This window comes from Rhyacophila brunnea, unplaced genomic scaffold (genome assembly GCF_057557595.1).
Source record: "Rhyacophila brunnea isolate RB1 unplaced genomic scaffold, BYU_Rbru_1.0 scaffold_3, whole genome shotgun sequence".
Classification (NCBI taxonomy): Eukaryota; Metazoa; Arthropoda; class Insecta; order Trichoptera; family Rhyacophilidae; genus Rhyacophila; species Rhyacophila brunnea.
This window is the reverse complement of record NW_028232965.1, coordinates 29,892,681-29,918,133: the sequence shown is the minus strand read 5'-3', so window position 1 is coordinate 29,918,133 and position 25,453 is coordinate 29,892,681. Positions and strand designations below refer to the sequence as shown.

The window sequence follows — 25,453 nt, the reverse complement described above, 5'->3', positions numbered from 1 at the left end:
TTGACTTCATATACAATAAAGGGACAGTTTCAAGATGAATTTAAATTTCCGGAGCATCCTAAACTGGGGGAAAACGATTGTAGACAGACCCGCATGAAGGCGGAAGCTGGAGAAAGCTAGGGTTATAACGCCAGGAAGAAGATCTATCAAAATAATAACATAGTTTATAATATAAAAAATCAGTATCTACATATAAACAATGTCGTTCGTTAAAATGTCTTAGTGTTACATTTTTTGTTAAATATTGTGAATGATAAAGTAATAATGTCTATTTTTTATTAATGCACTATGACTAGGGATTCCTATCCCGGGATCCCGAGCTATTTTCGATACCTTTGAATACCGGGATTGGTAAACATAATCCCGGGATTTCGGGATTGATTTTTTATCAATTTTTATGGAAAATAAAATAAAAACTAAAATATAACAGAAAAAATACTTTTAATAACAAATAACTAAATTAAAAATAAACTGAGTTTGAACGAAGTTTGATTTATACCCAATTATGTAAGTTGCCGATTCATTTTATTTTTTCACATAAATCAATAAAAATAAGAAAGATTGGAAAAAAACAATTCTTCGGACTTTTAACAAAGTAATTCCACCATGATCTCATAAGTTTTACGGCAGTTTCATATTTGGCTGATTAATTAGATTTATGAAGCGGAAAGGCCATGCATCACGATTTGTTTTACTATTTTAAATCCAGCTAACCCATTAATTAAGTCTTTACTACCAGAAACAGCAATCTCATATTAAATTCACATTATTATATTTACTCCATTAAACTTATGTATTTTCAAGATGGAACAATTAACATAATTAACAATAATAATTACAAGATAAAAAGAACTTTGTATATACAACGATTTTAAATTTTCTGTTGAATTATTATACTAAATATGCTCAAACTTGTACTTGATATGAATTAAATAAAAAAACAAACAAATATAAAATACTGAAATATCATTTTGACATTTCATTTTGATTTCCATAGTGACGCACGTATATATTAATAATTTAGTTGCTAGGACCACCGCCTTAGTAACCAATAATAGTTTTTAACTTTTTACGGATTTTTCTGAAATAACTTTCTATACAAAACAGAACTAATTGAAAATGAATTCGATTCCGCTTAAAGATGGCTAAAAGTATCAAAAAAATGCATTGGCATCGTGTTCTGATATATTCTAAAAGTTTCGAATGTCTAGCTAGCCGGGAAGTTAGTTAAAAATCGATTGCAATATTTGTACCGGACAAACAACCACCGGACAAATAAGAATACGAGCTAATGAAAATGTTGTATAAAAATGTCTTAAATACTCGTAGTATAAATTATACTAGATTTATTTTTGAACGATTTTATTAATGTTATTTGTAAATATAACTATGGAAAAAATGCCAATCCCGGGATTATCAAATTGTAATCCCGAAATCCCGGGATTAGAATTTTGGCTCGGGATTGGATTCCCTAACTATGACGTACTACCTACTAACAAATGTTTTTCGATATTTTAGATTTTTCTTTTACAGTAAAGTTAATATTTGGTCACTCTTAGTAGTATGGTGGATGTTATTTTATGTTCATTTTTTTATGTGGAATAGTTGTTAGCCATTCGTTTAATCTATTGTCTTTATCCCAGTACTCGAAATAGAAAATTTTACGAACCGGAACGCTCAATATTTTTTCTAAAAATATGTGCAATATTCGATATAATCACTGTAATACAAAAATATCTCAGTTTTACATAATGTACTTTATAAAACTTTTTCATCACCACATTCGCCCGAATCAGTTGTTTGTGACATCAAAATATATAATAATATAAGTTTACGAAATCGTTTACAAAATCATAACATTAATATACAAATATAAATATCTAAATGTATATGAATCTAATTGGAGTAGGAAACATAAAAATACATGAAATAATGAACAAACCAATACAATTTCCCATTGCCTTCGTCAGTAGTTTGAATAAATTATAAATGTATAACTAAGTGTAGATAGAAACATGAGTAAAACTATTTTTTAATCAAATCAAAATCCAACATGTACGAAAAAGCAAGAGCATCAAGCATCAAAAACACAGTATGAACATCATAATAAATTAATTTAATAAAATTAGGTACTCAATTAATACACAAGTTTTACGAATGTAGCATTCTTTATTAAATATGCATACTTTTAAACAAACTTAGACCTAGATTCTTTGACTAGCTCTGGTGTGGTGATTTAGAATCAGGTTCACAAAATAAATAAAAGTATTCTTTTGGTTCATCGAACTATCCAAATTATTTGTCTTTCTTATTGGTAGGAAGTTGAAATGGAGTGCCGCTGGTTTAAAATTATCTTGTTGCTTAATTCCGTATTTATTAATATTATTTACTATTACTATTTTAATTATCTTGTTAAATTACACAGTCAGAAAAAGGCCTCTTATTTGAGTGCCGCTGGTTTAAAATTATTTTATTCCGCCTAACACAACAAATAAATATTTCAAAGTATTACGCAACCCGAATGCAATATAAATTATAAAAAATACGTGTTACATCGCGGCTTATCACACGCGAAAAATACACTCTGATCTGTTTTCCTAAACGCGACAATAGAAGTATAAGTATAAAAAAAGCTTAAAAAACAATATAATCACCTGCATAGGTTGTATGAGTGCCTAGACATTTTCCAGTGCTTTTATAAGAATGTAGACTAAAGTAAATAGCATCATGACACCTACTTTTGTATTTCATAAACCATCATCTACTACCTACACTGTACAGGGATTTTATAAGAATCTTATACATTCGCCTAGTATGAAAATATCATTACTCATTATTTAAATTTAGTAAGAATGCGAAAATTCTAAAAGAAATTGCCATAGTAACTATTAAACAATAATCAAAAACGAATTGTCTTTAATCGATTATAAAGCAATATACCTACATAAGTTTATGAGTGCCTAATACATTTTTTCCAGTGCATCGATAAGAATGTAGTGCATATTTGAAAAATAGAACATTATGATAATTTTATATTTTTTCACAAACAATCTACCTTATCTATGAGCTTTATATTATGAGGGCCTAATACATTTTTTTAAATATGGAATATCAATATTATTTTTAGCGTAGTAATAATAGGTGAAAATTGTAGAAGGCATTGTCATTTCTTCATAAACAATGTGCCTGCAGGATCTTATGCGAGCCTAATACATATTTTTTTTAAATATGCGATATGAATATTATTTTAAGCTAGGTGAAAATTCTAGAAGACATTGCCATTTTTTAAAACAATCTACCTGCGGGGTTCTATGCGAGCCTGATAAATTTTTTTCAAAATATGCGATATGAATATTATTTTAAGCGTATTAATAAATAGGTGAAAATTGTAGAAAGCATTGTCATTTTTTCACACACAATCTACCTGCAGGGTCTTATGACAGCCTAATACATTTTTTTTCGAAATATGCGATTTGAATATTATTTTAAGCAAGGTGAAAATTCTAGAAGACAATGACATTTTTTCAAAAACAATCTATCTACGGGGTTCTATGAGAGCCTAACACATTTTTTTTAAATAGGCAAATCAAAAATAGGTGAAAATTGTAGAAGGCATTGTCATTTTTCATACACAATCTACCTGCAGGATCTTATGGGAGCCTAATACATTTTTTCAAAATATGCGATATAAATATTATTTTAAGCTAAGTGAAAATTCTAGAAGACATTGACATTTTTTCAATAACAATCTACCTGCAGGGTTCTATAAGAGCCTTATACATTTTATTTTAATTTGAAATATCGATATTATTTTAAGCTAAGTAATAAATAGGTGAAAATTGTAGAAGGTATTGCCATTTTTTATAAACAATCTACCTGCAGGGGTCTATGAGAGCCTAATACATTTTTTTCAAAATATGCAATATCGACATTATTTTCAGCTTAGTAATAAATAGGTGAAAATTCTATTTTTAAATATGTATGTAATATATTTTAAGCTTATTATTAAAAACGTGAAAATTTTAGAAGGCAATAACCAAGATAATTTTTAAAAAATAATAAAAACTATTTTCATTAATAATTTGATTATAATATAATATACCAATATACACCTACCTGCAATGGTTTTATGAGTGCCAAATACATTTTGCATTGTATATATTACTATTATAAGAATGGCGTGAATATTCGAAAAGTGGATTGATTGCATCATGATAATTTTGTATTTCACACACCATCTACTTTACGTCCTTCTATAATATATACCCATAATACCAGGTACCCTTAATAAATGATGTATTTTGTGATTTTGTCTGCACGCAAAGAAACATTGTTGTAATAATATACTATTATATTATCGTATTGTCTTATTAAGTAAACGGAAGAGAGCAATACATCTAAAGGTGCTTTCTTCAACTTTTATTTTTTATTATTAAACACATGGGTTGCCTAGAAATGCATTGTTGGGAAAAAATATACCTAGCTCGATGTATTTCTAAAAACAAAATTTTAACTTGGCTATTTGTATCGACATATTATGTAGGAACAATAATCAGGAATTTTCAACCAGTTAAATCATTGTTTAATAGAAAGATAATTATTTTATTATGTTTCAAAATATTTTGAACCGGAACGCCATATGAAATATTCTGATGAGGCTCGAGATTCCACGAGAAGGAACGGTATATTCGAGGATTCCACGAGACGGAACGGTATTCTCGAGGAATTCACGAACCGGAACGGCGCTCCAGGGCGTTCTGCTCCATTCCGAGCGCTGCTTTATCCAGGATCAAACAAGCATTGAAAAAAATATTCTAATGGATTTAAATTCAAATTACATCAAGTACCTTCGGTCGATGGTATTAATATTAGAAAAAAATATTGTTTTTCACATACGTGACCCAATGTTTCAGAAACGGGTATTAATAAATAATACATCACCGATTTTATACAGCAACAAATACAAATACTACTTTATTTTATTTTAATCTTTTTATCATCAATGCAGGTTAATTAAATTACAGTAATTATTGGAAATGCCTCTGCTCTGCTAAAGTTAGTCTTTATAGTTAGACTATTCCGTATATTATGAAGTCTGCTTAATTTGGTGGTAAGTACTTCCATCGGAAATTAATCTCTATTACTCTGAACTGTGACTCCCACTTTCCCTCCCTAAGTTGAGTCATACTATCGTGATAATTTATTACACTTTACTTTTGTGCAAACAATGTTTTGAGTATAAATTTTAAATGATGAATGATTGTAACTACAATAAAAACAGTCTCGCAAGAAATTTTTTACGAAAAACCTTTCCGAAGAAGTTTTCTTTATCTAATGCTCTATAAACCATTTGCTCTATTTCACATTCATCCTTTAAAAAAAAAAAACCACATTGTAGTCAAAAAAGAAAATGTATTTTAAAATAACTTCTTGTCTAAAGTATTTTAAGATTTAGTGCTGCGTGATAATTTAAATTACGACTGAATCTTCATAATAGATTAGATACCTACCTACATAAACAAATTTTTACTTCATGCTTACAAATAATCAAAAAAACTTGTGAATATAAAAGAAAATCGTGAATGAATTACATATTAATATATATTTTGTCGAAATGAATAAATTTTATTTTAATTCAAAAACTTTCATTCATAATTAATTATTATCACCAATGTCGCGCACAACATTGAAAATAAATACTCTACTGGCGGTAATAACTTTTAATAGATTTTGAATCCGTAAAAATATTACACAGTTTACAATAAAAATAGTTAGACATACAATCTCACCGTACTTATTACCCATTATTGAATTAAAATATGATCAATTTGTACAAGCTCGACCATATAGGCGTAATATTCGGCAATAAACACCTCAAAGGGACCTACACTACTACCTTAAGAAAATAATATAATAGTTATCAATAATGATAATCACCGTGTAGATATTTTATATAAGTATATATTAATTTGTAAAAAAAAAAAGAAAATATCATCAAAAATGTACTTATGCTCAGTATTATAATTAGTTCGTTCAAATGTATTAACTTTGGTCTGCTTGAATGTGTAAATTGCTCCACCATAGTATTACCACCATATTTATAAGCATTCTCACTAACTAACTAATAGATACAGATCATTTTTTTTCAGAATGATTTTCTTTTGTTAGGAATATTATTACACCTATTTTATGAGGCTATAAAACTCTGTCAATTTAATCCCCCTCTTATACTCGAGCTTTCCTTATGATTGTGAAATATTATCTTTGTATTAAGTATACATTTTTGGTAAAGCAAAAGCGTGTTTCATGAAATCTGTTCACAGCTAGGTAACTCAAAATATGAGAATAAAAAAATCCGAACATTACTAAGTGATTGCTGCCAACGCAGTTTTCTTCTGCGTTACTATATCTCAGATTTATAAAAAAAATATATTTTTACGATATATTTTAATATACTTGCGACCTTAGACTATAGATACACCCTTGCGACCATTTATATTATAAATGCCAGTCTTATTAGTGCATAGTGAATCATACTCACTATTGACACCCACGGTGACCGCGCGGCTTAAGCGTTGGACTATCACACCGTGGGTCCCATGTTCGAATCCTGGGTCTGGCAAGTACACATATTGTCTTTCAATTTATGTGCGAGTTAGGGTATGGACCTAATAGATTGAGCAAGTGGCTGACATTCATTTCTCGTAAAAAAACTAAATCTGTTAACACAAACCTCTACTCTATGGAGACTCATATGATCCTATTAGAATCAGACACGGTCGGAAAAAATATGCTGCAGTATAGGATATGAACAAAGATGTACCATTTCATTCGGTTCCGCGCTATGTGTCCCGCTTATTTATATTGTTTCAACCCTTACCTTATACATGAATCGTTTTGTAACATCAAAATGTATGGTAAATAATTTCGAATCATCAAAAAGTAACATTTTTCTATTTAATACCCTTATTTATATAAATATATATGTACATATTTTAATCGAAATGGTTAATAAATAAGTTTATATTATCTTTTTTGTAAAAGTCCAAGTTATTATTAAGCCCGGTCGCACATTGAAAATCGCCTCGACTAGTAATGGTCATAAACCAAAACCGGAAGCAATGTTGCAAATTTCTTCCTTACGCATGGGCAAGGCCATGCCGAAACAGTAACGTCACGCAGCTAACTGAAACTAATGAAAAAAACAGCCTCACCACATTCGCCGATGCGACATTAGCCTCATGTTGAGTAAAAATTGTTACAAAATGTGATTTTATTCAAATATCAGGAATAAATTTTAAATTTCATACCATATTTTTGTACGCAGTTTATTTTCTTTAACCTGTAAGTACTTAGAATAAAATATTTTGCTTTATTTAAATCATGGTCATCAACCGATTTTAATCACATTTCAAACACAATAAAGTATTTTAAAATTACATTTTGTGTACGTTTTTTACAGCTCAACTGTCTTGCGGTTGTTTGAAGTGGGAAATAAATTAGTATACAAATATGTAAAATCTAGTAGAAAAAATATTTTTCTTGAAAAGAAAACAGTGATCCAAAAAAACCTGTTTTCTGACACCATACTCAAAATAGTGATAAACCAAAACATCTTTACGAAACTAAACTGACTATAAAAAATTCTGTCTTTAAAAAGTGTTTTAATAATATGCTAAATATGATTTGAAATGAATAAAAAAAATCAAATTAATTTATGGCTTTTTTCTAGTAGCAAGTTATCAACTAATATTATAGAAAGTTTGTAAAAAATTACATCCAATTATTATTACCAGCCGTCTTGAATTTCTTCAGAAACCGTTTGAATTGTTTCCCTTCTGATAAATTAATTACACTTGGGATTCGCCTATTGTATGACATCTGTTTACTAAATAGTTATAAGGGGTGATATTATTAATTATTTATCTACATCCCTCTTTGAATATTAGTAATATAATTATACTATTGATTTTCAATACATGTAAAACATAATATGTAACGTTTATATAAAACAATATTATTATATTTGAAATATCAAACATTTCACAATGCTTAGTGATAATTTTATTTATATTTATTCCATAATTGAATAATTATTTATTACACCCGATTTAAAATATGCATTAAGACACGTTTCCATGGGTTTACCGCATACGCGTCGGCTTATAATATCGTGGATCTGGCAAATACGCATATTATTTTTCAAATTGTGTCAGGATATGGGTCTAATTGATTGAGCAAGTTGCCAACACCCATTTCTCGTAAAAAATCTGTTAATAGAAACTATTTCTACTCTGTAGAAGCCCATTTTATCTTATTAAGATTTGATATGATCAAAAGAAAAGAAAGTAAAATCATTAGTACACACTACACAAATACCGACACATGTGAACAGGCCGAATACTAATAAGCATTAATAAAAATGGAAGTACGAGTGAATAGAAACCCATCATATTTAGATACTATTATAATCGTAAGTACGAGTACGTTTCCTTATCACTTGTCGCATCTTGTAAATCGCCCAATTCTTACCCAATTAGTATGTAGTGAAAAAGAATACGAGCAGGACTCTGCGTCTTTAATTTTTTGTATTTACTATGATGTTACTAATACACTTTTACTTGTCAGCGCCCGTAAACTCTACTCAGCGTTTTAAGTAGCTTAGTAACTAGTGCGACTAGCGAGTACTAATAGTTAGTACTAAGCCTGCTTAAACAAACAAAGCCTATCTGTGTATAATTTGTGGAATAAGTACTTTCTAATAAAATGATAACTAAACGATTCGAAGTGTTTGTTATTCCTAATAACATAAAAAAATAATAACATCATATTTCCTTACCATTTCTATATTATAGCTACTGAAATATAAATTAGTAGCTTCCTTAAAAATCTATGGCATGTTTTGCTTAGTCAAATGTTTAATATACCTGATTATTATAGTCGAATTACATTATTTATTCCTATTTGTCGTATTCCTGATTATCAGTGATTTCTGTTTTCATCGCCAACATGCCTGAAGGTGTAAAGACTCTCGCAACATTCTTGTGATCAGACAATCGAGTGGAAACCCTTTTTCCAAATTGACCCTCGTTGTTTCCGCTGACAATAAGCATCTCTAAAATTAGCATCACCTCTTCTGGCTATCTTCCCACAGAACTCTCTAAAAACATTATTTGGAAAGCCGGTCCTTCGTCTCTATTTCCTATTTCCTTCAGTATGGATGCATTAGCCCCGACCAAAGAGGTTAGTTAGAGAAATAGTTAATCTCTTTGGTCCCGTCCCTTTTCGCCGTCCATAGTATCTTCGATATGTATTTCCTTTTACTTTGTACCGAAACTCTTAACAACACAAAGGGACATAGTGAAGACTTGACCAAGCAAATTTCCATAAGTTTTAAATATACATATTAGTACTTATGTCTGTTTGAATAAAATTGTTCATTGATTTTATTTATATATATATATATATCATACATAATATACTATTTTCATTTTCATAGTCAGAGGCAAATTTTTACTACGACGTTACTTTTTACTTTGCAGACTATTCATAAGATATTAAGCATATACATGTCAAAATATGTAGAGATATAATACCTAACGTGTATAAAGTTCTCATTGCTTTAGATATATCATGAGAATTTTCTGCCAATCACAGTCAAAAATATATACAATTTTCTGAAAATGAATCAAACAAGTGACTCGTTAAATTTATATAATTGAAAGATAAACATGTATTTAATTTTTACACAATAAATATATATAAATATAAAATAGTAATTTACCCACACTGAAAAATAAATATATCACTGTTCAAAAATATGTTACGAATAACAATAACATATGTAAGTCATTAGATTCCATAAAATTACCATAATCTTTAATTATACGCATACTTTTACCATTTTTTAGTGTTATATGTACTAAACTATTCTTTTTAGAAGGCGTTATGTATTCGTGAATTCGTAAAAGTAATCTTTACCAACCCCCGCCCCATACAACGACCCTTATAGATTTGGTCTTTTCTCTAGAGTAAAACTGAAGACTGCTATCGGTTTTGTAAATAGATTTTAGTAAATAATGTGAAAAGAGAATCTCTCTTTTATAGCTATGTGTTTTTGATAATTGCTTATGCATAGTAAAATAAACCACATTTAATATAACGATTTTTTTGTACGTTGGTACCTACTCAAAATGTCATGGCATCGTACATCATACTTTTAAGATATCCATATTGTCCAGTTATTTTCGTGGAGATATTATTTATTATTTAGGGCATAGGCTAAATTACTTAATTCATGTTTGAATCCACAAACCAATTATACTTTATTGCACTTAAACCTATATTCATTAATAACATTATCACAAAATTAGTACACAGGTAATATTAGAAGTACGTAACATATCATGTAGATACCTATATACCTGGAAATTTGGGAAAAGTACTGATGTCGTGATCAGACAGTCTACTAAGTGAGGTGGGTCGCTGTCGTTATGCCAATAATAAATAGGCACGAGTTCTCTTATAATATGTTTACAACACCAAATAATATAATATACCACCAAATTGATGTATTGGATATTTTTATAGTTAACAAAGGTATCAGAATACCACCGGCTTAAATTTCACAATATTACTTAAATCCGGCGTAGACACGACGTGTCTTTAAGGTCTTACTTGTCAAATGATTAATAGTTAGCTTTTGTTATGAAAGAAAAACTATGTGGCCGCAATATTCTTTAGATAGGTATTATAAACATTATTGTATGGTCCACTTGGCCGGCTCACGGAAAATTATACGGCCGAACAGTTGAGCGAAAAACATTTTTAAATTTGAAGTACAGGAATTTTTTACTATTTTCTTTGTTTACTTTATTTTTCATGTATTTTTCAAAAATACAAAGAAAAAACACTTGTGTAACTGATGTAATTCACTGTACGCCCAAGTTACTTATTTCAAATTATAAATGAAATGCCGCCCTTAAAGAAAGTCATCTTATGTGCGACCAAAACTCTCTGGCCCTCACGGTCTTCTGATTCTCGCATGGCAAAGTGAAAACTACCCCTAGTAATCTCTTTTAATTGGTTTTAACGCTCTTCCTATGCCTTGCCTTCCCTGGGGCTAACCAAAACTAATAAATATGAAGCATTTGGCGCCAATACCACATTTTGAAAGCATCAGTTATCTTTTCCTTCCTTGCCGTCAGAGTCCAAACATAATTTTCGTGGCAATTAAAATTTATCGATCCTTCCATATAGTGGTAAGACGTGTATGATGCATGTTTTGCAATCTGTATGCGCTTTCATATTTCTGCTATATATTTACTTATGGTCAATCCCAGATATACAAATTCGTCCACTGTTTCTATGTAGATCCTGGAGAATACTTGCTACAGTCCCAATCTATTACTATTGATTTGATCTTATTCCTGTTAATAAGAAAGCCTTATTTGCAATTCTCTTCTTCTACACCATGTAGCAGTTCTGTGAGCTCTTTTTTACGCACAACAATTAGTGTAGCATCATCTTCGAATCTTAATTTATTTATCTGTTGGTTACCAATTATTGTTATTCCGTCGAACCAATGATTATTATGTCAGAGTGATCATTATTTCTTTTTCAATTTCGCAATAAATACGTCATCATTTATGGTACGACAACCTCCTCCAAAAACTTTTTTCAATCCTGAACAACCCAATGTTGATGCTTTCCAGTTGCTTTAACTGATCTATCTTAAATCTTTCATGGTGTAGTTCAGCTATCTCAGTTTCGACCGTTCAATAATTTATCTTGTCCTCAAGGGATGTGTACATATTATTTCACCTCGCTAGTAACTTTTCTAGCATTCTATTTATACGGCTGCTCTAGTACAACCTTTGCATTTTCGTTTGCTACCTAATCTTTTTTTGTGTTTTGTTTGTGTAAGGGATAAATTTTAATACATACGCTTATAAAATATTTATCTATGTGAGTAATCATTTTTGTGATCAATTATCCAGCTACGATTTGAACTTTAAATCGCATAGCATAACATATGAGATTTGAATTGTCTATTTTTAAATTAGTCTTTTTTGAGGTATAATAACTAAATTATATTCAGAAGTCAAGTTAATTTATTGAAAATATATTGTTAAAATCCATTCTTTGGTAGGTTGATTAACGAAAACATTTTTTAGGAGCCTTGCATTGAATACTAAGCAGTACACCCACCCAAATTTTCGATACATCACACTACATTTAATTGATCCCTGTTGTTTCAAATTCAATTTTAAAAATTCACCTTGTTTCACCTTATGCTGGTAGCTTTAGAATCGTTCATTATCATATAAATTGGCTTTGACGTCGAAATCAGTATGCACTGAGAATCTCTTTACTTAATGAGCTACGAGTACCCGTTACCTAGTCAAAACAAACACTACCAAGGTCTGAAAGATAAAATCTTTTACACAGAAAGTATTCATATAGAAAACAGACAATTTTAAAGTACAAATTCTTATATAGATCTCTAAACATAGATTATTTTATCCACTATTTCCAACAGCTCCATTTTTTTTAATATACTGTGCTTTGATAAATAACTGCATACTGGCATTATGTTTATAAATTCAGAATTGAATACTATAGTTGATGCAACTGGCTAATAAAAGTCCTAAACTCTGACATAAGTGTATTGAAGGTGGGTTTATCACTGTTTTTAGTGTGTCTCACTCTTGATTTAACTTATTCTGAAATCGTGATAGCACCTATCAATTTTAATCAGCAAATATCTTAGTTCAGAATTTTTTTCTCTTTCTATGTAGGCTGTATAATTAGTAACTGAAAACTTCTTTAAATTTATTTATTCATCTAAAACAGAGTTTGACTCAAAATTCTAAAAACAAAAATCAGTTGAATATTATTTTTGTATACTAAGTAGGTATATCTTTTGTCCCATCTGGAGTAATTTGGAACATATTTATACTCAATGATAATAATATTATTACTATTATATTCAAATATATCATATTATATATTTATCTTAAGTATGAATATAGAAATAATTAAATAATTCTTGCATCATTCACCTTTTGCCTATCAAAAACCATTATAATTTTAGTTCATTTTTTAATCAAATAATCTACATAATAATATGTCCGTGTGTAGCCATTTTCGTTAAATGTTTAATTTTATATTTTTTTATTCCAATATTCTCCGTATTACACTGATTTATATTTGCAATAATATCGGTGCATTTTGTAAGGTGTTGATAATATTATAATAAATGATAATCAAAAAAAATACTTTGATAGTTATGACATGCGTAAAAAATATATAATTTATTACTGTTAAATGAATTTTCACAAATAGTTTGATCGTGTAACAATTAGTTGGTGTAAAAATAATCGGCTAATTACACTTAGATACATACATATTATGTTTTGTATGAAGTATTTAATAAATATACAAAGCCTGAAGATGCTGGCAGCAAAATTTTGATTGATCTGAAATAGCGATTTATATAATATATACATAAAACTCAGTTTGCTTGGTAGCTAATAGACCCGCCAAACGAAAGTTGTGTATACAAAATTATCCATGATTTCCAAATTATACTTTTGAGGCTCTTACTAGAAACCTGTACTTATATAATACAGTTAATATTTAATAAAATATAACTAAAAAAAACTTTTTACCGCACAAACATAATTTTATACTCGTAGAGAAACCATAGCTACCTACGGTAAGCGATATTATTATAATATCAAGGTAACTAACTGTCTGATTTACATATTTTGAAGGATAGTTATCCCAACAGTTTCACATGAATAAACAAACAACTAACGAATGTGTAAATTTTGAGTCACATCCAGAACTCGCAGTTGAACACTGAGTTGTTATATAAATTTTGCTAAATCTCATTTCCACCAGTTCCGTCACGAAAATGGAGTATTATAGTATCAAAATTATGTAATCATAAATTGTAGGATGCTTAGAAGTCAATAAATAGAACAAACATTTAACTCCGAATCTCATAATTAAATAAAAATAACTAGGTACCTTTAACATGTACTTATATGATTTTTATTATTTCCATATTGACATATTTTTGCCGCCTAAAGAGAGTCACCTCTCTAGAGCATATACTCTATGCATATACATAGACTTCTCTTTACTGCAGGACTATCATTTTATGCTGATTTAAAAGCACATTTTATGTCATATCTTTGTGTATTCATAAGTTTTGAATAGCATCTATTTCGAGTTATGAAGTACATTTTCTATCTACCGTTCGTCTCTGAAAAGCCCACCGAATAATTTTTGGTTTCAAGAAACCGTATTGACTTGCAATTTGGATAATTTTTTTATGAGGAAATGTCTGTAGGATAGAAGAAAATTTGTAAATAATTTTAAAACAGTATATTTTTCCTGGGTTGGAAACATAAAATATGGTAAATCAATTTAAAGTCAAACCCAAGGTCGAAAAAACGATTTTTAAAAAGAAATTTTAATTTTAATTCCATTTTCATCAAATAATATAGGATGGAGTGCCACTCCCGCTACATAAAAGAAACTAAATATCTCCGTTGTTTTATTTTTTCAGAATGATCAGCATTAAATTAATTTGTTTGAAAATAATTTCTTTTAGATGGCTTCTGCCTTCATTAAATGAGGCACCAATTCCGCTATAAAAACTAAATATCTCTTTTGTGTTAATTTGTTATTATTATTTATTTTGAGAATATTTGATATTAAATAACATTTGTTTAAATAATGGGTTCAAAATAATCAATGACTTAGAGTAGTACAACTATTATTTCAGGCGTAAAATTATGATACACGGTTCAACGGTTATGAGAAAATTTCATTGTATGCCAATTATTGTTCTGCAAAAAAAAACCGGAGATATTATTTCATTTTTATTTTGTAGCAGGACTAGTGCTCTACCTTTAACTTCGATATTATTAAATATTCTATTATATCTAGATAACTCTGTATAATATGTTATAATAATAAATGACTATTCGTAAATATAGATAAATGGTCAGATACGCCGCTCCCCTATAGGCAATGTGGCGCTTACAGGCGACCAAACAAAAAGGCGGTGGTCTTGGTAAATGATTCGTTCGTAATCATATAATTTCCGATAAGTTTTTATCTACAAGTATACATAAAAGAGCAAATAGGATTTCTTAAAAAAACTACTTTCTTAGTAGGCAATAATTGAACTTATTTCAATCTACGCTTTAACTAATGCACTAGTATGTAATCTATTTTAATATTCGGTTTTGCTATTATTATTTTGACGAATTTAATTTTATAAACGGTACTGCATAATATTATAATAATTATAATATATATTATATCATCATTCCAATATAAACAAAATTTTAATTATTGAAAAAATGTACATACATGATTGGTAATTTACGATTATTAAGATGATATTAACCGGAAATAAACTCTTTGATATTATATTGACTGATTTTGTCGGAAGAATATAATATGCACATCTGGTTTTTGTTATAAAAAATAATATTTAACGGTAATTGGCTTTAAAGTGTGGCTTTACACTTGCATAATATATAGCATATTTATATAACTTACCATGGCAAAATTCTGACATGTGGGTGCGACCCTGAATATGACTTTAGCTTTAAAGTATGTTTAATCGCTATTTAATATATTAAAATACACGCTGCCTGAATATATTTTTAAAATCATTTTCTTTTTTTTTTCATGGCGATAAAAAAAGTGGCACTTGATGTAAGTAATTGCTTCGGGCAGTTTTTTTTTCAAAAAAAATATATACGAAAATTCTGAGATTTCGAAAACAAATTTATCATTTAAGCAATCACTTATGATTTGGCACTATTATCAACATCTGTTGCTGGTGTCAACGATAATTTTGACTTACGTACTCAAAATAAATATAAACACTACGAGCTTATAATAAATAATGAGGGAATTACCATATTAGTGCATATTGAAAATAACATGAAATGTAGAAGTACCATATCAGAATTTTTACAAAGAATCGTTGTTGTCATTCGATTATGTATTTAGGTATTTTCTCTGCATCAAAAAAGTATTAAAAAATTGCAAGTGAAGATGTCAAACTCGGGACGTAAACGCCCAGTTCGTCGGCTGAAAAAAAACAGATGCTCATCTTTGATGCAATCAATGGTTAATTATAATGTATTATCAGTAATATTATTAAACCCAATACAAAGATATTGAAAAGTATTTATTAAAAATATTCAATTTCAATTGTAGTTCTGCAAGTTCAGTAGTTCATCTTTTCGGATTGAAAATTCCGATGCTAATACCAACTATCCTTGACATTAGGTTATTTAATAAGGAAAAGATAATGATTTCTCTTCAAATATTCTGTAGAATTCCCTACTTTACCGTATACTTATGGTTGCCACGCAATTATATAATTCCACAAATCGCATAAATTTCACCTCACCTTTATAATATAATCATTAATTAATTAGTAAGTTGCTTAATCTATTTAGTACTGAGAGCTTCCAACTTTATGATATATTACATATTACGAATTTTAGAATAGGTGAAGATCGTTTTATTATAATGACATAAATTGTGGTTAATTTTTAATAGTAAGCTAGTTTGTGCTTCAATAACTCAAAATTTTGAAAGTTTTTTCCATATAGCAAACGTCTTATGAATAAAACATTCCATAACCCTATGAACACGATCAAGATTTTTTTTTAATTCAACTTTTAGTTATCAATTATTTATATGGTTTTTAAAACTAGCAACATCTTACTTCTCTGTAACAAAGAAAACTATCGGTAAACGTATGATTTTATATATATATACGTAATGGGCGGACGTGCTCAGCGTAGGTCAAAATAGAGCTTTTATTGCATTTTCAAACTATGATCCTGGACATTCCTTAAACGTTGTAGATAATTTTTTTATTTATATAATTTTGAAGCCTTGTTATCCTTTATATTCATTTTAAACATTTAATATAATTTTTTATCGTAAATATGTTACAAAAATAATCTCGTCATAAATTATACTAATGGTTTTATAAATGCGTTTAAAAATTAATAAATGTAAAAAATCTTAACACCGCTGCACATGCATGTACTGAAATATGACTATATTCTAAAACATTAGAGCGAGAGGTTTAAAAGAATACTATTTTATGTAATAAAAATACTTTATGCAGTCATAAAATGTTTAAAATGAATATAAAAGATAACAAGGCTTCAAAATTATATAAATAGATTATCTACAACGTTTAAGGAATGTCCAGGATCATGGTTTGAAAATGCAATAAAAGTTCCATTTTGACCTACGCTGAGCATGTCCCCCCTTAATGTAGCCATATCATTATTTAGTATTTTATTTAATTAGAAATTAAATTTCTGGGGCATTATTGCAATCTGACCGAGGATTTTTATTTCACTCGGTTTCATAATGGTTACAGCTGCGTTTAATATGAGAAGTGTGCGGTATTAGGTAGTAGAAAGTAGAAAGTGTCCTATTTTGCCAACACATTAATGTTTCAATTCGTTTCATCGATAAATTTTAATTTAGATTTGTTACACCAAACCTCTTTATTTTATCCATTTGCCTTACAATAAAACGTTTTCATACACTTGTTATGGCGGAGGATTTCTGATCCTTTCGCGAGTTAGAATATAAGATTAAAGGCCTACATATCAACAAGTGTAGATCATGATATTGTATAGGTTAAAAATTAATAATTTAGTGTATCTTTGGGAGCCTAATCTAAAACGTGGAGCGAGTTGAATTCAACCCAACATCTCTGTATCTACATTCTACAACATCCAATAATTAAACTACAAACTTAGTCAGTTTTCAAGGATTTTTCTAATGGATGCTTCTGCAAATATTTCAAGTTGTGCATTTTCAATAAAAGTGTTATTTTGTTGAAAATCTTTACAGAAATTTGATTTTATTGAGTATTTTTCTTGAATGTGGCAAAATCACGAGTAAGATAAATTTAATTAAAGTACATTTAAGAAATACCTCCCACCATGGTATTAAAGATATGATAGTTTGATAATTTAATCAAACATTGAATATTACATAGATATTATGTAAGCATCTAGAAATTTCATTTATTTAATTAAAACGACTTCATTTTTTCATAAGCATTCATTCGTATTTTATAAAAGGTTATCTTGTTGAAAAGGTTGTCAAACGAAATAAAATTTAATAGACATCTGAAGTTTCAATTTTAGCTAACTTTTGTGTAGATTTGATAGAATTCCGTACCAAAGAGTTTCTTGGTGATCAAAAAAGAGATTAACAAACAAACTTATTTTAGTTTCGCTTTAGTTGAAATACTTGATTGACACTAATATAATAGTATTCTTCAATAAACTTAAATCATTCAAAGATTTATATATTTAATAGTAAGTTCAATATTTTCAGAATAATTGTTTTGCTTTGAATGTACACATCTGATTTCAAAGCTAGGTTTATATTTTTAATACATTCCTTTTTAAATAGATATTTAATATTTTCTGTTAACGCCTAATAAGAGTCTTTTTAGAACCATGATATTGAATTAAATATATTTTCAACTATTCGATTGCTCCATTATGACTGATAATTATTTTCACTCTTAAATACAGACATCCTTGATAAAATATTATCTCTTCTAGTTTCATCAAAGCATAGTGAAGACAACCCCGGAAAGCTTCTTCATATTCCATTATCTCAACGCTCTTTTTCACTTCGTTTTCTATGCATTTTATCAAAAACACCCGGTTCCTTCAAATTCTTCGATTCACGAAGGTCAAAATATCAAAAAATTCTAGAATGCATCTTAATGTTTGTAGAGTCAGTTGTATGCAAAGATATTTGACTTTTTCTGTTATCAACTCCATGAAAACAGCAGAAATGCCGAAAATTACATTTTTATTTACTTTCCAAAGTTTAATTACTGAGCCGGGTATTGCCAATTTTATGACGCTGTCAACTCGTGTTAAGCCATTGTATTTGAATTTGGTAGCAACATCACATTTAAAAGGCATCAATTATTATCTTCAGAATTCATGACTCAACATAATATTACAAAAACCTTTATGTAGTGAGAAAACCTGTTTTTTTATTACTCGCTATAAAATTATCAATAATACTACGTCGTATAAAAGCTTATAATAATTATTGTAAACCATTTATATCAATCCTTCTCACTAATCTATAGATTAAAAGCCAAAGACAATAATAATTATCTCTGAATTTATGCGTTTAAATAATATGATTATAGTTGGAAAGTATGGGCTTATTTTAAAGAAACCAACGTGTGTTTTAAATACATTGTTGATCTAGTTATTTATGAAGTTTCCTTGATAATTGTGTACGTCTATAGGTATACATAATAATACAAGTTAACCCAGTTCCACTTCTCCCTTCAAAACATTCCACATTCTTAAAATATGGAGTTTGATTAATTATAGGGTAGGTAATTGGTTCAAGAACAGTCTGACGGTACCATTGTAATTTTCGCAATTCCTTGAAATTTTCATTATGGCATGGCAATATATATAATAGTCAACGAACCTAGTATTAGATATTCTACAATACTACAAGTCTTGTAATAAATTAATGGCCATATATTATGTGAGATTTATACATATGAAATTTTCATTAACACGACACGATAACATGGTTTTACAACATTTAATTGGTGTAACAAATAATACGATATAAATAAAATATTAGGTAAATAACTCCAATATTGAAAAAAAAAAATTATAAAGATATTTATTTGGTTTATACAATGACATTATTAATGGACGATGCACTCAATACAGTAGCTAGCAAGTAAATTCGCGCATTCGCATGTATAGGTAGACGTCACGCAATTTTCATTATGCGATATCACGCATCGGGAATTTATAGCAATATGACCTTTATTGTAATGGCGTTAGTGCAGTATTTCTAATGTCAATGTTCATTTGAACGAACCCGTTCGAACCGAACCATTTGGCAGACCCAACAAAAAGCATCAGGAATTTATAGCAATATCACCTTTATTGTAATGGCGTTAGAACAGATTATGCCATTCGGCAGACCCGACAATAAAATGAGTGTTATTTTCTTTTCCAGATGATTTGTCCATATTAATGTCATTGGGTTTATAATTATTATTTTTAAAAAAATGGAAGAAAAAAGTTTGTACCAATTTTTTTCTGTGTTTTTTTTCTAATAATGTATATTTTTGTATGTTGTTTGTGTTTGAAATGATTTAATTTTAATAAAGACTTTTGGAATCTTTATTATCACCTATTTCTATTGTATTGATTAAAAAAGATTTAAGTAAGTATTTAAAACAATTGTTACTCATATTTTTAAAAGAAAGCATTTTACAGAAAATATCGAAAAAAATACCGATAGTAAATCGACACTCATAATATAATCTATTTAATTAGGTATTATCATAACATTATATTATTGTATAATTCACTTTGAGTGATTTAGGTAGGTACGGCAGACATTCCATATCATGTTACTGTAAACAATACGTAGTGACAGCTGACAATCTCGAAAAGAGGGTGATGGAAAAAATTTTATCTTAGAGTGATTTGTTATACATCATGATAAGGGATGGATTACGTAATTTGGTCAAAAAATTATAGCGATAACGTGATGAACACCCTATAACCTTTGTCTTCCCAAGAATTGACTTTTAACCATTTATTTAGTCTAAGGAATTAAGAGATCGAAGCGAGAATAAGGTTAGTAACGAACTGAATAGAGATGTTAATGAAAAGAGTAATCTGTGGACTTGATAATATGGCTGACATTTTAACTTAAATTTACTGTTTACTAAAATAATCATCATCATCAATAAAGCAAATTAATAATATGTACCTTAGCTACTTTCAAGAAACATCTCTACTCCCTTCTGTCTACTACAAGATATGTTAACTGACTTAACTTCAAGAATATTATATTGTTTCTTTCTATACAGTCAAACTGCCTCAGTCTCAATCAGATAGGTTAGTGTCTTCCATCTATGAGACATGACACATCCACTGGGGTCGCAATATCGATGTGCAAGATGATAAAGGAATGTACCCTTTATCACCCTAGTTGTAAATTTCGACACGTGTTATCTTCATCGCATATGCCTCCAAAGACACTTCTCTTTCTTTCCTTCGTTTCAAAGATATCCATCTTTCTATCATCTCTTTTTGACAAGGTTCAGCCAGGTAACACAAAAATAATGAAAAATGTTGAAGAAATATGGGATAACCTTAAACACGTATTATAATATTCTTTAAGTTTGTCACGTAAACAAATTTGAGGACACTTATTTATAGACTGACCACCACAGAGTTATAAATTTAACCCGACTTGAAAACCTTTGCCCATGTTGACTGACTTTCACATTATTATCTTATTAATCTTTTCTGTAAGCCCAGCCCTTCAATCTTTAGCATGTAAATATGAGTCTGGTGAGAGTTTTTTATAGCTTCATTTTAGTTTTAGTTGAGTAAACCATAATAGATGTTTATTACAAGTGTGAGTTATTATTTTTCTAGCCTCTTAGCCAATATTGATTATTAAAGTGAAGTGTCTCCCCATAGATATTAAATCAATAATATTATATAGGTAACTAAATATTCCTATTTGAAAACGGATCAAGTCCAAAAAAATATTATTATCATTATGGTATTTTTTACTTCCATTATTATGACTTATTATGATTTAAATCATGTAAGATGACTTGGATTGATAAACTGACGTGCTTTTTGCTTGTTCCCGGTGTGGTCCGCGTCAGATCCGCTGGCCAGTTCGCGCAGCCACCACTTCCAGCGGATACGACTCCTACCACTCACCTCACCGCAAGTGCTTCCTACAGGTTAGTGGCATTCAATCTCCTCATAAAATCTCAATGTTTTATTTTGACATATTATTTCATTTATGACGAAAGCAGTTTTTGTTTAATTTACAACACATTCTTTACGCAAATAATATTTAGATATTTTTATATTACACGTCTAATTTTATCTGTACATAAAATGTTATTTAGCATCGTCTTCTTTTGCCATCCCCTATAGAATGTTGACCATCAATCTTTGAGCTTGTACTTGAGTGGCGAAGGATGGATGTAGGCTATTAAGATCCAACATACATAGTGCACACTAAACTTTGTCAGTCAAACGTATTTGTTTTCATTGAACTAATACTACAATGTATAGAAGAGTGTTTGTTAGCTTTTAAAATTCAATTAAACCCTGCCTAATCATACGATAGTAGATAATACATATTCAAAAAATATTCGCTTACCTATAAAATATCTAAAATTATGCCATTAAGCCATACATAATTTTAGATATTTTATAGATAGACGAATATTTTATATCGAATATGGTTTGGTTCAGGCAGGGCTTTATGAATTTTAAAAAAACTAACCAACACCATCTGTAATATGTATTCTTCATTCAACTAAAACAAATAATGACTATTTTGTCCGATCGCCCATAGCATACCTAAACTATTATGGTTTTGTTGATTTGTTTAATTGAACGTTAAAAATTACCCAGCACCGTCTGCAAATTGTATACTTAGTTCACTGAAAACAAATAAGTATGACTGACAAAGTTTAGTGTGCATTATTTATGTCGAATTTTAAAAGCCTACCTTCACCCCTCTCCGCTAGCTTATATAATATATTAACAAGATTTTCAAGCCATACAATGCAATACAGCCACGTCTGTTGATATTATATCCTCAAATAATATGCTGTTGTATTATGTAAATGCATGTATAACTGTAGGTAATTGTTTCTCTATGTACCTAGTTGCTTCTTCTTCGGTCATTATTTGATCATTTGAGGATGATAAAATTTTGTCATAGTGATTTTATTTTACGCAGTCATATCTAAAAGCTACCTACTCTCCGTGATATTTCCTTGATTGGTGAACATATCTCCATCACATTGATAATAATTAAGAGGATGTAACATGTAACAGTAAAACAAGAAAAAATATTTTTTGACATCGGTGTCTAACTGTAACTGTAACCGGGTGTAAATTTTGAAATTTGAACACTTCATAATAAGCATATTTATTTTAACTATTTTCTACTTCTATATTATATTATTATACATACGTATAGATATTTTCTTTTGATAGCATTTTTGTATTCAAAATAATACGCTATAATATGTATCAAATATAGTGCATGTATTTTCTCTCAGTCAGATAACAGTGACAATTATTTTGGACGTTTGCTGTTTTTAATAATACTCCATCATGAACAATTCTATCCATAAATATTAAAAAAAAAAAAAAACATTTAAAATCCCATCTATAATTATTTTCCAGCACAATACCGATATCGTCGTGTTCAAATATTATAATTGTGGTATAAATATGTCGTTTTTTTATTAGAATTATCTTATATAACATAACCCATTCATATTTTATAAATTTCTACAAGAATCCATATTTTTACTAACCCCCTAAAGTTACATTTCGATATATGTGATATTATATTACGATATTAATAATTTTGTCAACTATTAGGTCATGCATTATTTTCTCGATATATTCTATGGTTGACCCGGTTATCCTTTATTGTGTATTTATCGACATTCACTGTATAACGTCTCGTAAAAAATATAACGATTTAAATTCTAATTAATGTGAGTTTTGTATTATTCTAATTTACAATTTCCATTCCAGATTGAAATGATTTTGAAGGGATTTAAAACTTATATGTAGGTACCTACCCTAAATCTTTTTATTAATCACAATAAAGACTTTTATATAATAAATTTTGTTCATGCAAAACCATATACGCAAAACAAAAGTCAAAAAACAAAGTCTGCCTATTAATTTCCGTAAAATTAAATTAAGTATTTTCTCCTTTTCGATAAAATTTCTCTAGCAAATTTCACAATTAAGCGCGTATTTATAAGAATGTAAATATTTGGTTTGTTTGATTGTATTACAACTTGTTTACATAACAAAGTTATGTGTGTATTCAATTTAATAATTGTATCGACAAATTTACAGAAGCAGAAAGATTTAGAGCTTTATGATGATAACGAGTGAAAGCTCTTGTCATCATTACATACTAGAACGTTGTACCAATAACTATATTTTTTTCACAGAAGTTAATATATTTATGACGTGAATAAAGGTTAACGAGTTAAAAATAAGGAAGTTTACTTTTATAATGATTTGCAATATTTTTAGTCCGCATACCAGAAGAATAACGAGCTTTTAATGTTTCCGTAAGTTATGACAGTTGTAAAAATAATAGTATGGTGGTTGATTAATTTTGTTCCGAGAATAAATTCAGACGTTTTTTTACATTTTTATTACCAATTTTACTCTTCCGCGTAATGTAAATAATGTGATTTTCACCAAAAATATCTAATATCAAATTGTAATACACCGTATACTTTATTATTTTTTTTCATCGTAATAAAAAAGGTGTCTCCGGTGAAAGTAAAAAGATTATGGGGGCATAAAAATGTATTTTTATATTCGCTGACTGTTTGATGAAACTTTATTTTTCATCTCAATTTTTCAAACCAATTCTACAATTTTAGCGTATCCTACGTCTTTAAGTATTTTAACACCTATACCGTTTTTGATTGTTTTCATTTAATAAACAATTTAAAATAAAATCATAAATATATATATTAGAAAAAACCATTTATTGGAGTAATTACAATAATTTCTTATAACTACACTATGTGAGATGTTTCAAATGATTTTTCAAATTTATTATGAATTTTATCGGTAATTTAATTAAAACATTAATTTACACACTTCCAACCGTATACCTAACTAACACAATATTACATGTATTTATCATTGTAAAAAGATAGATAACTTGTAATAAAGGTTAAAGAAAGTGTTAATGACACCATTACTTAAATGATATTCCAATCAGAGATTATGTATTGTTCACCGGTGAATTCTAATATTTTATATAAAATATAAAACAGTAACATAATATTATTACATAATGCCTGTGAATTTATTGGCCGATTTTTCATTGAAAAATACTTGCAGCAGGTACGATTCAAATTGATTTTAAATTGAAATTCATATTAAAGTCTGCTTAACAGCTTAATGGAAATGTGATTCATTTACAAGTTCATTAATTGCAATTAGTCCTGGAAGAGTTTCGAATTGAAATTATTATCTCTGTTAATATTTTTCTTTTCGTACTCATACTAGAGCGTCTATCACACAATGCGTGTCTGCTCGATTGCCGTATCCGGAAAAATATCACATGATTTTGTCGGTGCATGTTTAATTCAAAATAATTACACAATTATTACTTAGACGAATGGCTAATGATTGGTGCACAATCTGCACAATCTCCATGTTAAGTTTTTCCATTATAATGAGTGGTATCTATCAGAAGTAATTTTCGTTTTTTTACTTATTGGTTTTTATTTTTTGTTTAACAATTTTCAAGTTAATAATTC

The 25,453-nt window shown here is 28.8% G+C and overlaps 1 protein-coding gene across 1 annotated transcript in view; it reads left to right on the top strand.

Moving 5' to 3' along the window:
• LOC147068209 (QRFP-like peptide receptor) overlaps nt 1-25,453 on the top strand; it is a 156,471-nt gene that overhangs the window by 87,174 nt on the left and 43,844 nt on the right. Inside the window, exon 9 of the mRNA XM_085952625.1 lies at nt 21,779-21,859. Coding sequence (XP_085808751.1) covers nt 21,779-21,859 — 81 coding nt within the window. The remainder of the gene's footprint in view (nt 1-21,778; nt 21,860-25,453) is intronic.